At 47.5% G+C, this 16,120-nt stretch overlaps 1 protein-coding gene across 3 annotated transcripts in view; it reads left to right on the plus strand.

Annotated features, from left to right (window-relative positions):
• LOC104865613 (suppressor of cytokine signaling 2) overlaps window positions 1-2,490 on the plus strand; it is a 246,540-nt gene extending 244,050 nt beyond the window's left edge. The window contains exons 4-6 of one of the 3 annotated variants that reach the window (XM_033763833.1): window positions 234-337; window positions 903-1,029; window positions 1,566-1,620. In XM_033763833.1, coding sequence (XP_033619724.1) covers window positions 234-337; window positions 903-1,007 — 209 coding nt within the window. In that variant the 3' untranslated portion in view covers window positions 1,008-1,029; window positions 1,566-1,620. Of the gene's footprint in view, window positions 1-233; window positions 338-902; window positions 1,030-1,565 lie in introns of all 3 variants that reach the window. The other 2 variants (XM_010629203.3, XM_010629204.3) reach the window with 2 other exon arrangements.
• Window positions 2,491-16,120: the final 13,630 nt, after the last annotated feature.

The raw sequence follows: 16,120 nt of genomic DNA on the forward strand, positions 1-16,120 counted from the left end.
CCAGACCCGGAAAGACAAATAACACAAGTTTGCTGAGGTTGGGGATCCCTGTGTGGGGAAGGGGTGTGGAAAGGGGAGTTGAACTTGGTAAATGAGCTCTGTGCCATCACACGGAACCCCGCTGATACGTATGTGTTAGTCTGGGTCAATAAAAATATAAAAAAGTTTACAACCGCAGTGCTGACAAACACTAGAAAAAGTTCTGAACAGCATTTTGTCAACTCATTCTTAAGGTACCGGCACGAGATCAGGGGCAGGGGCAGAGACCACAGAAAACATCAAGTCTCCTAATAGGACGGCCTTGGCCTTCTTCTTGAACCCTAAATTGAAATGGCCGGTGAGTGTGAAGTGGCCAGACCACCTCCTGTGACGCTGCACCTAACCAATAACTAGCACCATCATCTTGGGGCTCTCGAGGCCCTCTCGGACTCTGCCTTTGACCCTGAACTCCAGCTATGACTTGGAGTTCCCCTGCCCCCTGGCCTTTGCACATGCAGTTTCCTCTGCTCGGAGCACATCACTCCCTTTCTTCCCCCTTCACCCCGCTGCTTCTCCTGTTGTTATCCAGGGCTTAGCCTGAAGCCTCCCACCCCAGCAAGCCTCCCCTGGCCCACAGTGGGCCAGGTCCCCTCTGTATAACTGATGGTACTGCTCCTGGTTGCACTGGGCATATCTGTAACCGCTCCTCAGGGTCACACGTTTAGCAGACTGGCCTCAGGCAGACCAGGACCTGGTCTAGGAGGTGCAGGTTCAGCCTCTCGTCCCCCTCCGCAGCATGCACTTCTGTCCTCTTGGCTCCAGCCTGTCAGCACCTGCGCCTTCCTTGTTTGTGTTCCCCACTGAAGCCCTTGGGAAAGGGGAGCTGTCGGTTTAGCCTTTCTCTCCGGCCACCCTGCTTGCAGGAAGAGCAGCACCCGAAGTGGGGCCTGAAGCTGGCGCTCAGAGATGGCGAGGAGAACCTGCCGCCCAGCAGTGAGCACAGGGAAGCCTCGGCATGCTTTACATAGGAGAGAGACAGGACGAATTAGGGTCAGTGGCTTTCTCCAGTAGGATTTCTAGTTATTTTTGTTTTCTTGTTTTCTGACTTTCTGCAGTAAACATTTTCATAGGTGCTAAGGGTGCTTCTTTTTTTAAATTGTATTAGTGCGTGTTTTCAGTGCATAGTGATTATTCTCGTGGGGAGTTGGTTCATGGACACAGCGCGTCCCAGTTCTTCATCACACCCTTCTCCCTGCCTCCGTCTCTCTGTCCCCGGCCCTTTTGCTAAAGGTCTGTGGCCCGGTTTCCTGTAAGTCAGACACGCAAGCTTAAATACAGCATGGCTATTCTTACATGAGAAACCCCAAATCTAAACAAAATTAAAGAGCAAAATAAAAGCTAGGTGACAGGAGATGGGAGATAAGGGACACTAAGCCCCGAAGCCTGGCTGTGCCAAGCAGCTCCGGGCTGGCCAGACCCAGCCCCATACCGAGGGCAGAAGTGTCGCCGTCCTCCCTGCCCCGTTCTCACCGGGTCGTGTGTGTCTGTCCGCTGGCTCTGTTCACCTGTGCCTCTTCTCCCCCTAGGTGACCAGGTGCCTGGGATCCCCTCGCACATCCTCAGCAGCTCCCCGTCAGACCAGCAGATCAACCAGCTGGCGCAGAGGCTGGGCGCCGAGTGGGAGCACTTGGTGCTGTCGCTGGGGCTGTCGCAGGCAGACGTCTACCGCTGCAAGGCCAACCACCCCCACAACGTGCAGTCGCAGGTGGTGGAGGCCTTCGTGCGCTGGCGGCAGCGCTATGGGAAGCAGGCCACTTTCCTGAGCCTGCACAGGGGCCTGCAGGCGGTGGAGGCAGACCCCGGGGTGCTGCAGCACATGCTGGAGTGACCAGCCGTCCCTGGGTGGATCCCTCACACCTCCGACTGGCCCCGGTGTGGGGAGGAGTGTGTGGAGGGGTCTTTTCTTTTCAGTGACCCCTAGACGGCAAGAGAAATCAGGGCTTCTACGTGACATTACACAGTTAAAGACTGGGTTAGCCAGGCGTGGTGGCGCACACCTGTAATCCCAGCACTCTGGGAGGCTGACGCAGGAGGATCCAAAGTTTCTGCCAGCTTGCACATTTTAATGACTTAACAAGACCCCTGTCTCAAAATTTAAAAAAATTTTTAAAGGACCAGGGATGTAACTCAGTTCAGGGGCCTCCAATTCACTACCCGGTCCTAAAAAGAAAAAGAAATGCCATATTACTCAGCAGATCTGCATTGTTTCAACAGCCTGTGATTTTTAATTGCTTGACGATTGCATTGTTGTAATTGTGCAGATTTAACTGTGTGGTTGCCTTTTAATAGACTAGGAAGTCATAGTCGTTCAAAAACAAGTATCATGTCATCGCATTGCATGCAGGTGTCCTGCACCTAATGTCCTGTACATTTTTATGTTACCTGGAAAATGAGCTGTGGACTTTGCGATTCATAATGATGATGATAATAAAAGAACTACTATATATAATGTGCCCCTTTCATGAGAAAGAGTTGTGGTTTTTTTTTTCCTCCATTTTAAATCGCATAGATTAAGGGTGTAAAATTACAGCAGTCATTTCTTTGGAACAGAATTGATAGTAACAGGGAAATGGTTACTTACCCCAGTTAAGGCAAACAGCTAGGGTTGGGTGTTTGTATTAAACATACGACACAAAAGCTCCTGGCAAAGGTCGGATCAAGTGCCAGCGTGCATACCCTAGACTGATCTGTAGAAAGCATCCTAGGGTGTTTATTGAAAGCATTAAATCAGGGCCCAAAAGGGGATGCACGCCTCTCCCCTGTAGCCATGGTGACTGCAGTGGGGCATTCCTGAGGAGTTAGCTGGCTTCGTCTGTGCTTTCTTCAGTAGCACTTGTTGTCCCTAAAGTGCTTTCTTGTTTCCTGGCCTTTCGTGTGTGTGGTCTCACTCAGACTGCTCAGCATTTCCGGGAGGTGGGCAGGCGACTGAGCGGTCTGCGTTGTATGAGCAAAAACTGCGCCTTTGCATGCTGGCTCCGCACGCCCTGCCCAGCTGCTCCTTGTGGCTTCTCCTCCCTCGTCTGCGGCTTATTCAAGGAGCTTTGGCCTGTTACTTGCCATCTCTGTGCCTCAGTTTCCTCGCTGGTAGACTGGGGAAATGACCATATCCACCTCTAAGATCTTCCTGATGATTAAAACATCTTCCAAGTGACGTCTTCTCAGAGCATGGTCAGCTCTCAGCAGTGGTAGCTGTCTGTTTGCCGACAGCCAAACATGTAGCCCATAGACCAAGTGAATAGTTCCTGACGATCAGGACTCTGTAGGGCAGTGCTGGCGAACCTCTGGTGACACACGCTGCAGCAGGCACACAGAGCCCTCTCTATCGGTATGCAGGTCAAGTCACCCAGCCTCACCCCAGGAGTTGAGCATTCAGGTCTAACTGCAGTGTTGGGACTTGGCCATAAATAAGAGGGTTTGGGGTTGCAATCTGGGTACTCAGTCTAAAGGGTTGCCATCGCTGCTCTAGGGGATTGGTGCATTTACTGCCACGCCTTAACAAGTTCTGTGACTACAGCGGACCCTTGACTTGTGAACTCAATTCGTTTGCAAGGACTGATGTAAGTCAGGTTGGTCAGTGAAGGCTCAGGCTCCTCCACACAGCCTTCAAAGCCTCCTCTGTACACAGGCAGGGCTCACTGTCCTTAGAGAGACACTGGCCCAGGATTCCTCAACCCCACACAGGAAGGATGTTGTCGTGTTCCTTCCAGAACTCCTTAAGGGTTAAATCTATATCTGAGACCGTCTGGAAGCCCAAACTGCTGGCATTTGGGTTGTAATGCAAGACTTTGGTCGTAAGTTAAAACTAAAATTCCAGTCATAACCCAAGTTGTTCGTATGTCAGGCGGGTCATAACTCGCGGTTCCACTCTCTAATAACTTTACAATATGTTTAAACAGGAGAGGGGAAGTCGAGCATTTTCAGTTCTCAACCTTTCCTTAATAATGGTGTAAGCTGTTTCTTTACCTTGATGTAACTGAAGCTTGTTCACAGAGGAGCGCATTCCTCCCTCCGGTCTCAGGACGAGTATGGAGAGTGGTAGACGTGAACACGAAGCAGATGCTCCAAAAGATGACAGCGGCGTGCTGACGTCCTTTTGGGCTCCTGGGGACCATACCCTTTTGTTCTGCTTTTCGGTCATTCAGTGAAGGCAGTTCAAAAGGATTCGCTGCTGGTCTTATCAGCCCTCATTTCCCACCTGATCGCCCGGTCTAACTTCTTGTATTGCTCTTACTTTTGACCATAGTGGCCTGTACTTCTGTGGCGTCTTCAGTACACTGCTTGTCATTGTGATGCTTGCTCTTTTGCTGTTTGCCCCCCAGGGTTCCCGATAGAGTTGCTTTGGCTTCTGTTGTCACTGCTAAGTCACTTTTATGGAGGAGTGAGTACAGCCGGGCTTAGAAGTGAGTTGAAGTGAGCCATCGCACACGGACACTTCTGTGCCCTGTCAGTAGGGAGGGACAGTTAGTGAAGAATGAGGCTGTGAAGGACTGATGGGGTCCAGGGCTTTGGAGCCCAGACCCGTTGCTGCCCTTAATGAACAGGGCGTCTCCACCACCAGGCGGCAGTGGCAGCTCCTTGGCTGCTCACATTCCCCCAGAAGCGCTGCAGTCAGGAGTCGCTCCCCATCCTCCGTCTGGCTGCATGGGGGGCACCACAGCCTCTGCCTGCTCCCCAGAGAATCAGGGAGCTGCCCACACAGCGGTCCTGTGGTCTCACACAGGGCAAGATTCCACAATTCCAGAGACCACCAACCTCCAAGGAAATTCTGAATGGGTGCTTGGGCAGTGGACTCAAGCAACAACAAAATTCTAGTCCTGCTCTGCTTTGGGTTGGGTGTATGTGGCCGGGAGGGAGAGTGTACACATGTGAGCACCTGAGTGAGTGTGCCCTCTAATGATTGCAGAGCCATGGCTTGTGTTAAATTGTGTCAACAGAACCATCTAAGTCACTTTCTCATGCTGAGGCAGATATCTGACACCTTCAGTTAAAGAGAGGGGAGGTTGGTGGTGGCTCATGTGATCTCCAAGTGCCTAGAAGGAGGGATGGCGAGGGCTAGAGAAAGAGGACATCAGAGTTGCATAATTTCAAAGTCTATGGGGTCCAGGAGGTCAGGACCTCTGAGTGGGCAAAGACACCCTGAGCTCCTGCTGGGCGTGGTGGCGCACGCCTGTAATCCCAGCACTTGGGAGGCCGAGGCAGGAGGATTGCTGTGAATTTGAGACCAGCCTGGGCTACATAGTTCCAAGTCGGTCTCAACTACATAGTGAGACCCTGTTTCAAAAAACAAACAAAAAAAGACACCCCAAAGTAGCCACTATCTATTGGGCTCATAGGGGGTAGCAGATGACTCAGAGAGTGGTGATAATCCCAAATTGATGAGGACTTTATAATTGGAGGGAGTATCAGAGGGCTCGGAGGGCTGCGGTAATCCCATGATGATGAGGATTTTATGCTGATGAAGATCTTAGGTAGGGGGAGGAGCTTACATTGAGATAAGCAAAACTGTCCTTAGAACAGTAGGTGGGATGCGTTAAACTGTAGGGAATTTGTCCCTCCCCGTGAGACCTTCCTCTTTTTGTATTAATACTCTGTTCTCCAAGAACCAGGATGTCTTCAGTTGATGTAATCTTGCCTTTGAGAGCCGCAGTATCGCAGGGATGTTGAGGCCTCGGCATTGACTGGAGGCAAAGTGGAGTTACGATTCTGAATCCATAGCCAAGCCTGCAGGCCAGAAGACGAGGCCTCAGAGAGCCCTACTCATAATTTAATTGGGAAGTGATTTTTCCCCAAAGTCATGTAGAATGGCTCCCAACATGTTAGTCCATAGTCAGCTGGCTCCAAGGCAGACGGTATGGTTGGACAGGAAGGAGTGCGTGAAGGGAGCAGCTTGAGAGGGAGATAAACCCTTCCAGGCCAGACCCCAGTGACAGCCTCTGCTGACCAGACCCCATCTCCCAACAGCCAGGAGCGCTAAGTCTCCAAAACCAGTCACTTTCCAAACGTGCTTGAGGTTCCTGGGAGCCATCTAGATGTAAACCATAGCAATAACTAGAGTACCTGTTTATTGCATCTGTTTAAAAAAACAAATAATAAATGATAGGGAGACAAATAAGAATATCTCTATTCCCATCTTCCAGAGGTAGCTACCATTAGAACCCACTTTGCTCTCATCCTCCGGTTAGTTTCCCATACCTGTATTTTTCCTTTCTTCTCTCCCTCTCCCTCCCCCTCTCCCTCCCCTCCTCCTCCTCCTTCCTGTCTCTGACTCTATCTCTGTCTCTCCTGGAGATTGAACCAAGACCATGTGCGTGCCAGGCTGTACCACTGTAAGACCTAGGGCCTTACTTCCACTCCGAGGAGCTAGAACAGCCGAAAGGGCCTCCAAGATGCTGGGCCCTGTAGCCCAGCGATTGCTGCAGGAGCTTGACGAGCAGCGAGAATCACCCAGGAAGGAACACATCGGACTCGTTGGAAAACAGACCTTTATTCGTCTGGCCAGATGGCACTTCCAGAGCCAAGTAGCTCTGGGAGGCATCAGCTCAGGGGCATAGGCTGTTTTTATAAGGGGATAGGCAGGGTGGGGGGGTCTATAACAGATGCTTACAGAATGTCCCAAGGTTTTCAAAACATTCCTTGGCAGACAAGCAGTGAAACAATCTTATCTATTCACCCAGAACTACTAAATCACCTGTTAATTTACATTAATCACAGTTGAGACTAGGAACTTACTTAAGATTACAAAGTTATGCAGTCCCATACCACTGAGCTGAGCTCTATCCCCAGTCCCTTTTTTTTTTGGTACTGGGAATTGAACTCTGGTCCTTGCACTTGGGAGTAGGCAACAGAACCACTGAGCCAAATCCCTGGCCCCACAGTCCATTTTTAAATTTTATTTTGAGACAGGATCTCCCTAAATTTCCTTATCCCCCTGCTGCGGTCTTTGTAGTGGCAGGATTCAGGGGTATACCACCACACCTGGCTGCATATAGAATAAGACTATCTTACATGTTGTTTTCTAGTTGGCCTCCTTTATCACACATCGATATTCCAATGCCATTAGAGATTTTGCTCTGTCAATGATTTCCAACATGCTTTGTGTTTGGAGCACACTTGCAAGACCTCTCAGTTTTGGCAGCACCTTTGAAGAGATTAGAAAACACTCAGCTACTAAGTTTAACAATGGCTTTCTCCATCAAAACATCCCCCACTTTTTGCATGATCCCCCTTAGAACCGTATCACTCTCTGAGCAGAGCTGCCCACTGCCCCGTTACACCTTCAAAAAGCAAAGCTTAACACAGGTTGGGCTCTGTTCTGAGCTTCTTCCTTTTCCTTACAGCAAGATAATTTTCTACATTTCTAAATTCTGCATTGTAATCCAGGCAACCTCCCGTTTTTACAAGATAATGTGTTTGGAGTGAGGGACCATAGAATTTTTACCTGTTCATCAAAATGTAGTGGCACACTTCTGGTGGGTCTGCCTATTGCTGCAAGGCTTCAGCTTAATTGTTAGCAGTGGTTACCTTGCCGGTGTGGATGTTTTGGTTAACCATGGATTAACCTCTTCCTTAACAGATGAATCTTTATGGGTTTGTTTTTCAGTATTATAAACAATGATGCCAGGGAATTCTTTGCATCCCTATCTGTCTTAATTTCTCATTACTGGGACAAAATCCCTGACACCCACAACTTCCTGGAGAAGAGGTTTTATTGTGTCTCATGTCTCAATCCACGGTTAGTGGGTTCCAAAGAAGGAACAGCACGGCAGAGGGGTGTGGCCAGGGGAGCTGTTCAAAATGGCACCCAGGAAGCACAGGGCGAAGGGAGGAGGCCGAGCCTGATAAACCCGGCCAGGCCACACACACATGCGCACACACACACGCACCCGCCGTGGGCTGTCTCCTCAGACCAGACCGCTCCTAGCAGTAAGCCAGCTGTACAGGCCCCACATTCAGTGGTCTCCCTGAAACCCGGCCAGTGAGCACATGAGGCATTGGAGCAACATCTAGGTATAATCCGTAACATTATGTAACCCCAAACATATATTAGTTGTGCTGTCAGTTAGCTTGTATTATGACAGCCACCCCAACATGTCTTAGCTTAAAGTTACAAATGTACCGGCTTAAAATTTAGTTCACAGTGTTGGGAGCCAGCCCGGCTGCGGATCTCGGCCAGCTCAGTTGAGCTCTGCTGGCCTCACTCGTATAGCTGTGCTCAGCTGCTGGGCTGGCTGCACTGGGGGACCAGGCTGGCCAGGGGCAGGCGAGACTACCTGGGGCGACAGAAGTAGCCAAGTCACAAACCCTTGCCCTCAGGCTTACCCAGCCTTCTTTGCTTGGTAAGGGCAGCCAGAGTCACATAGGCAGCAGGAAGGAAGCCCCACTGGGCCACTGCTGGTGTAACACTTTTCCGGCCTGTTTTTTGAATCCCTTTTGCTAATACCCTGTGGGCCAAAGCCAGTCCTGCAGCCAGTCAGTGCGGGGAGGTTGCAGGCGTGGCAGAAGGAAGGAGATAATTTGGGTCCACCCTGCCACAGCCAGCATTTTAAAATTGAGATTTGTGGGTCCTGTTGAAAACCAAAGTGTGCCTACTCCTTACATCACAATGGTGAGCAGGGCCTTCCCTGCAGGCAGGCCACCACCCTCCCGTGACAGACTGCATGTCTTCCCGTCTGCTGGTCTCCATTGCAGTACCTGCTCGGGACCTGCAGATATTTCCTTCTGTGCATGGCCTCTAGGAAGGGAGCCACTGTGATTCTCAGGGAAACTCCTGCAACTGCCAGGCATAAAGTCTTCAAAACTGCTTTGATATATTTTTTTCATTTTTTTTATTTATTTTCCCCATTAAATGTTTATAGCAGCACAGTTCGTAACAGCTAAAATTGCCAATTCCAGGACCAGGGTGAGCACCTCGATAGGCCTAAAGATGGAGTATGTAAGCCCAGTCCTATGTGGCTGTGCACTTGCTGTTCCTGGCCAAAGATGGGCGGGGGGAGTCTCTCTCTAGAGCATATTTCTTTGAAGGCTCAGAATATCTATAGTGGTTCTTACCCATTAGAAGAATAAATTCTTCCTTTTAAGAATGTTACAGAGCCGTGTAAACTTTCTTTAGAAAAATATATATTCCCACACACATTTGGCATATAATTTTGAGAGGATTCCTAGTGCATCTGAATCCCTGAATTAAATTCAAGAACCCCCAAATCTGCAAGTTACCAATGGGCCTATAGTAGCAAACCTCATCAACATCTAGACCTGACTGCTTATTTTTTGGTTTTGTGTAATTTGGAGGCTTTGTGTCCCACGGAACGGAGCTAAGCATCTCTGTTGAATTGCACACAGTATGAAGGGCTGACCGGTTTTTAAGAAGGGCGGAGCCTTGTGTCTAAATCCGGGTCTTTATCGTCCAACCCTAGATCTTTTCCCCAGTGACAGGGTGAGCTGGCAAACCTCCTGGACCAATCTCTTGGAAAGGCAAGAGCTTGTAGCCTTTCCGTGAATGACAACCTCTAGCTTCTCAGGACTTCCTACTTCTCATCTCTGTGAAACCAGAGCCCCTAGACAGGAAAGGAGTATCTTTTGTGCCTATTGTGTTTGGGATAGTAGATTTCAGGGGGAAATTATATAGAGCCACATTTACCTTATATACTAGGAAATTATTTCCAACAGTATCTTTTTGTCCAGGCATCTGCTTGAATCAAGTTTCTGTGAGCCTATGGAAGTAGTAATTTTTCTCTGCTGTGAAGCTGAGCTCCATGCTGGTTTCCTGCTGAGGGAGTGGACCTTTTGGTTGTCTGCTGTCTATTGTTAGGAAGTTTTTATGTCACTCAATATTGTCAGCTGCTGCTTTTTCAGTGGACATTTTGTCTTTGAGGCTATAAATAATCCCTCCAAACCCAAGTCCCTTTTTATGAAAGACAAAATATATCAGTCCAATCAGGATATGATTTTATTCATATTTGTAGTAAAAGAACATTCCTTAAAGAGGAATGTGTCAAAGAAAGAGGCCCGGGCTTTATGGAGGCAGAGAAGCAAGAAAGTCATCCAGGAGTCTTATGGGATACTCAGGGAAGGATGGAGGTGGGTCTTACTTCAGAATATGCAAGAGCTGGGTGGTCCTTTGCAGTTGACTAGTTCCTCCAACCAAAATGGGCAAAGCATTTCTTAGCCCTACTTTCCTAAAGTACCGGCCTTAAATAAAGTAAACATTGTCAGTCCTCCCAGGGAATATCACTGCCACTGAACAACTCGGAGGTGATCGTGTACCTCCTGTGGCCTCATTACCTGGGCAGAGTAACTGAGGATCTGTATGTGAGGCCCAGTCCTGCCTGAGTCTTGGCACTGAACTCTGAAAGCCAAAACTCGCTGGATAATTCAGGATAGGACTTTATTCAGGCTGTTGCAACAACAAGACACTTTTACGAATATGGAATAGCTCAATGGAAAGAAAGGCTCTTGGGGTTCTACACAGATAAGTAACAAGGGAGTCATAGGCAAGTCTTACTGGAGTCATGAGGAAGAATGGAGGTAGGTTGTAGAATATTCAAGGACTGGGTGGTTAGCTGGTTTGGCTTTTTTTTTTAAACACAGAAACACTGGCTCTTCATCTCATCTCAGGTCCTCCCAAAGCTTCATGGGTAACTTGAAAACTATCTGGAAGCCAGGTGTGGTGTTGCACTTCTGCAATCCCAGCACTCTGAGAGGCTGAGGCAGGAGGACACGTTTCAGCTTTGTTCCCTTGTAAGATTTGCTGTTAGGAGGGAGGTTCTTGTCAGAAGAGGTGGGTTGCTGTGGACATGACTGGGGAGGGTTTATCTCCCTCTGGGCTCCTCCCCTGTCCCTCTGTGCTTCCTGCCCACCATGCCCATCTCCATGCTGTCCTGCCTTGGAACCAGCCCTCTGGGAACTGAAACCGCTACATATGTTGAGCAGAATGAACTTCTCCTCCTTTAAGTTGTGAGTGTGGGGTGTTTTGTCCCAGGGATGAGGAAGATAACTGAGACAGACCCTGTGCCCAGAGTTCCTGTCCTGCAGTTTATATTTTGGTGAAAGGGGCAAGAAATATATTAGCTATCAAAACAAATTCAGCAGCTGGTGGTATAGTTCAGAGGTAGAGAGAAAGCTTAGCATGCAAACTAACTTATGGCTAGAGATATAGCTCAGTGGTAGAGCATGTACCTAGCATGCTGGAGGCCTTGGATTGGATCTGCAGCATAGAGTGGGGGCTCTTGATATTTATGCAAATCCCATAACTGGCCAAATTCCATTTTCAGCCAGTCTTGGCATTGACCTTGAATACCTCTATTGTACAGTTATAGGCAGAATCTATTGCTTTGGATATTTCATTGAATTTGAGAAACATCAAATTAAAGTTGTGATTGCAAATGTTCAACCCTTGCCTAATGGTTCTTAGACACAGGCCTTAGAAGGGAACAAGGCTAACCATTTGATCATCCACCGGGAAGTTTTCCTACAAGAACTGTACAGTCGGTGGAACAGTAACAGGCTGTCCTGAAAAGTTGAAAAGAAGCAAAGTTATTTATAAACCACATCTATTACACACGCAGAGGTTAATTCCAAAGTAACCCTGAAGTAGTAATGATGATGACACCTCTTTGTACAGATGCAGTTCTGGGATAATTCATAGGGAACAGTGGTTGAGGAGATGAATCTTGAGCAGGGACTTGACATAAGTCCAGGAGGTTGTGAAAGTGTTAGTGGAGGAAGAGGAAGCGTGAGAGAAGGCCCTGGAGTAAAGGTAGGTAAGACACACGCTAGGAACTGTTGAGGGGATCCTGCCTCCACCCAAAATTAAGTACAGTGGGAAAAGTCCGTTAGAGAGAGAGAGTGTGAGTGTGTGTGTGTGTGTGTGTGTGTGTGTGTGGCAGGGGGTACCGTGAATTGAACCAGGGCCCTCTCACTGAACTGCACCCCCAGCCCTTTTTTATTTTGAGACAAATTCTTACTGAGTTGTCCAGTCTGGGCTGGAACTTGCACTCCTGCTGCCTCAGCCTCCCAGAGTGCTGTTATTTACAAGCATGACCACCATACCAAGCAAGTCAGTTGATTTTTTTTAAAACCACGATTTTACTTTTTAGATTACCTAGGGAGCAGAAGAAATCTTCTCAAAGCTTTAAGATTCCAGTGTGTACTAAGAATCTTCAAAATGGAAATGTGCAATATTTCTCAAATTTATTTGACATTGGAACCTTTTATCCATGACACCACCTATTAATATCTTCAGAAAGGTTTGTTCTACTGATACGTTGATGCAGAGGACACTTGACCTCGGTGTGTAATGGGAAATCTAGAGGCTCACAGACACCAAAAATAACCAAGACCTTTTAAAGGTCGCGAATAGTATCTTGGGTGATATGCAAACAGCATTAATATATTATCGTCTAACAATTCATCCTCACCGTGAACAACACCTGACATTAAAGGGCACTTGGAAAGAGACCCAGGGTTTTCTGGAACTTTCCTTGTTTGCTTCCTTAATGATTGATAATCTGTCACATTTTTCGTTATCTGACTCTGTATCCTTGCAGAATTTCTCTCTGGCTGGTGATGCACTGCACGCAGGTCAAGCAGTGAATAAGTTCTGTGGCTTGTTCTTCAGCAGGCAGTGGGAACTCTCTGTAGACGTTGTCTGATTCCAGGTGGCACCTGTAGGACAATCAGGGAGGAACTGGTTTTGCCCCAAAGCAGTCCAAGCCAAGAAAGACGTCTGCTGCTCCAGGCTTTCCCGTCTGTCCCTGCTCTTGCCAGGACATTTTATGCCTTTGCTGTCTTCTCAGGTTCAGCTTTGCTGCCTCCTCCACTCAGCCACTAGGTAACTGAACTTCACTTCTCTCTTCCTTTCCGTCTGCTTCAAAAAACATTAGAAAACAGCCCATGTGTTTGTTTTTCCAATGGAACATTCAGCAAGTCTTTAACTTTGGTTTTGCAATAACCAGGATTAGTACTAAATTCTCGGGCATTTGGAAATGTTTCCAGGTATTCTTCTTTGTCGTGTTTTGTCACCAGGCACTGGTAGGTGGCAGGGGTGGTACTGCTGCCACATGATGGCAGGGACCGGGGACATTGGGAGTCCTGCAGTGTGGGTGATGATCCTGCAAATGAGCTGACTGCTCGAGGGGCCAGTGACGCCCCCAGTGATAACTACTGCATGCGTCATTGAATACCATGTTGGTAATTTTTCAGTATGTAAAGTGTCACCAGGGTGTGCCATCTTTAGTTTATTATTTTGCTTTGAATTAACTCACTTTAATTTTTTTCTTTGAGGTTAATTAGTACAACCACTACGGAAAGCAGTACAGACAGTCCTCAAAACACCAGAACTACAAATTCCATTTGGCAAGCTATTCCCCTTCTAGGTATCTTCCTGAAAGAGTTGAAGACATCTTATTACAGTGATACATGTATATTCATGTTTATAGAAGCACAATGCATAATAGCTAAATCTTGGAAGCAGCCTCTATGTCCATCAGCAGATGAATGGATAAAGAAAATGTGGTATGGAGAACTACTCTGCCGTCATTTGTAGGAAAATGGATGCACCTTGAGACCATAATAAGTTAAATAAACACACAAGCATAAATATCACAGTTTCTCTTATATGAAAATCTACATTATAAATAAAGAGAAAAATAAAAGATAATAGGAAGTAGGAAGATGGTGCTTTCTGTAATGGGAAGGTGATCAAGAGATAGAAGGGTAAGGAAAGGGAGGGAGGGAAAGGGTATAAGAAGGAATGGAGATGTGTCATGTAAACGCACCACCTCCAAAGGAAGGTAGATGTTGTGTACTCATGACAATTAAAAATTAAACATATACATGTACTAATAAAAATTTTTAAATTAAAAAATGTTCTTTAAGCAATAGTATATTTGAAACAAAGGGTCAATGATATTTATATATTTTACAGTACACATAAAAATCAATACCCAATATCTAGTACCAACTTCTGGATTCATTATTGGGTTTTTATTTTTATAAATACTTTCTTTCCCTAATTTGACAGGTCACATACGGAAGTTAATCAACTCAGCCAGGGTCACTGTATTTTGGTTATAATAAGTAGCCGTGTAAAAGTCGAACTCAGGTCTATCTGAGGTGTATTTTCACACGGTCCTCACATACTGCCCAAGAGGGTACTCAGAAAGGGCATCACATGTACATCAAACTGTGCCTAGCCCACCAGCTGGAGTTTGGGCCCGGATACCTCTTTCTCATCATTGTTTGAGAGAGTGAGCGAATGATGGTAATTAAATAAGTGATCTTTACAGCTCCCGCTGGCTACCAGACATCAGGTCCTGTGAAATAGTGGAGTAGGTGAGGCCGCTGTGACTGCCTGTGGGATTCAGTAAATAGCCAAGAGTGTCCAGTTTGAGGGTCCGTGGGCAGGGTGTAGCTTGGGGTTTTCAATGGGGTGTCTGTTCCAGGACTGAAGGAAAAGAGCTCCATTCAGGGCCTTGCTTGAATAGCCTTCTGCATGAGGAAGTGTAGGAAAAGCCAGAGTCTCAGCCAGAGTACAGTCCTGTTCCCTTTTTCCGAGTAGGTGGGTCCATGCAGTGTTGCTTACACCCCTTATTTTCGATAAAAGGCTTACATTTCCTTCTCCCTTTATTACGGAGGCAGCATGATAAAACTGCTCAGGATCTGTGTGATCCTGGGCGTGTTCTGACTTTACTAAGCCAAAAACAGTGTGAGCTCATCTTGACTTTTCTAGAAGAATCCTCTTTGCTCTCCATCTGTGCCCCAAACCCTCTCTCCTGTCCGCACGTGTCACTGGCAGGCCTGAGCCGTAGCTTCACAGGTAATGGAAATAAAAACCAAGGCAATCAGAACAGATTTACAGGTGAAAGTAAGAGAAGATGGTAAGGGACGTTAGCCCTGTGGTTCTGAAAGATAAAAGGAGACACAGCCCTGACAAAGATCAAGCAGGGCCCCTTAACAAAGAAAAGGAAAATAAGGGGAAAAGGCTTCAGCTTGGGAGGGTGCAGGGGACACCAGTGGGATGAATAGGATCAGACTGTTCAGTTAACAGAGAAAAGGGACCAGTTTTATGGGCCAATGTGGTGGCTGGGAATTGGGCTGTTCATTACTTCAGTCTTGGTTTTGTAGCTACAGCAAAATCCTTGCATCTTGGGGGGAATTCAGTCCCCATGAGAGACTGTTCTTGCATAAGGGGTGGGGGAAGAAGCTTCTCCCTAGGGTAATTGCTCCAGCTGGTGTGGGGGGGGTGCTGACCATGCCACAGGGTGGTCTGTGAAGCTCTGCTCTCCTTAGTATCCCAGGTGACTGCAAGTTTAGGGCAATGACTGGAGACTTCTAGATAGCCACATAGGAGGTCTGGATCTGGACGCTATGAAAGCTGGCAGTTGGATGTCTCTGCAAATCCTGAAAATTAACTTCATTTGTTTCTGTCTGCCCGTTATCCGTCTGGAAGGGAGATGGTTATCAGGTCGCTCTTTCTAAAAGTGCCACGCCCAGCCTAAATGTTAGTTCCCGCCTCTCCCTGTGGGGTTAGATGCCAGGTTCTTCTCCCCAACCAAGAACTGAGAAAAATGAGCAAAAAGCAAGTTTATTCAAGAAAGTGAAAGTGAAGAGTGAGGGAGAAACTGACTGTGCAGAGTGAGCTTAGGCTGATTAAGGGAAGAAAAAGCAGTGAAAGGACACCCTGGAAAGTAGGGCAGGCCACTGTGAGGAAAAGCCATGATGGCAAGCGCTTCAGGCTCGCCTCTCTTTTTAAGGTGTTCAAATCTCCAGGAAACCCTGGAGAACTTCTACATATGGGGTCCTGAGAAGCGGTGCGGGGATCCCATCCTCAGGCTGAGTCAGGTCTAGGGGTCCTATTGAAAACAGGCCGGAGCTCTCAAGAGCGTTCCACCTGTAGGGCTTCTGCGCATTCGTTGTGGGATCTTGTAATTAACAGGGCACTCCTACATCCCCAGCCAGCTTTGCCGCGTCTACCCTTCTGTCTCAGGATGGGATAGACTAGGTAAAATTACAGCTAATTAACAGGGATCTGACCCAAAGTTTTAAAGTAAAAATAAGACGACAAAAAAAAAAAAAAAAAAAA

The sequence above is a fragment of the Fukomys damarensis genome, unplaced genomic scaffold, assembly GCF_012274545.1.
Source record: "Fukomys damarensis isolate Sample0158 unplaced genomic scaffold, DMR_v1.0_HiC HiC_scaffold_15, whole genome shotgun sequence".
NCBI classification, from domain to species: domain Eukaryota; kingdom Metazoa; phylum Chordata; class Mammalia; order Rodentia; family Bathyergidae; genus Fukomys; species Fukomys damarensis.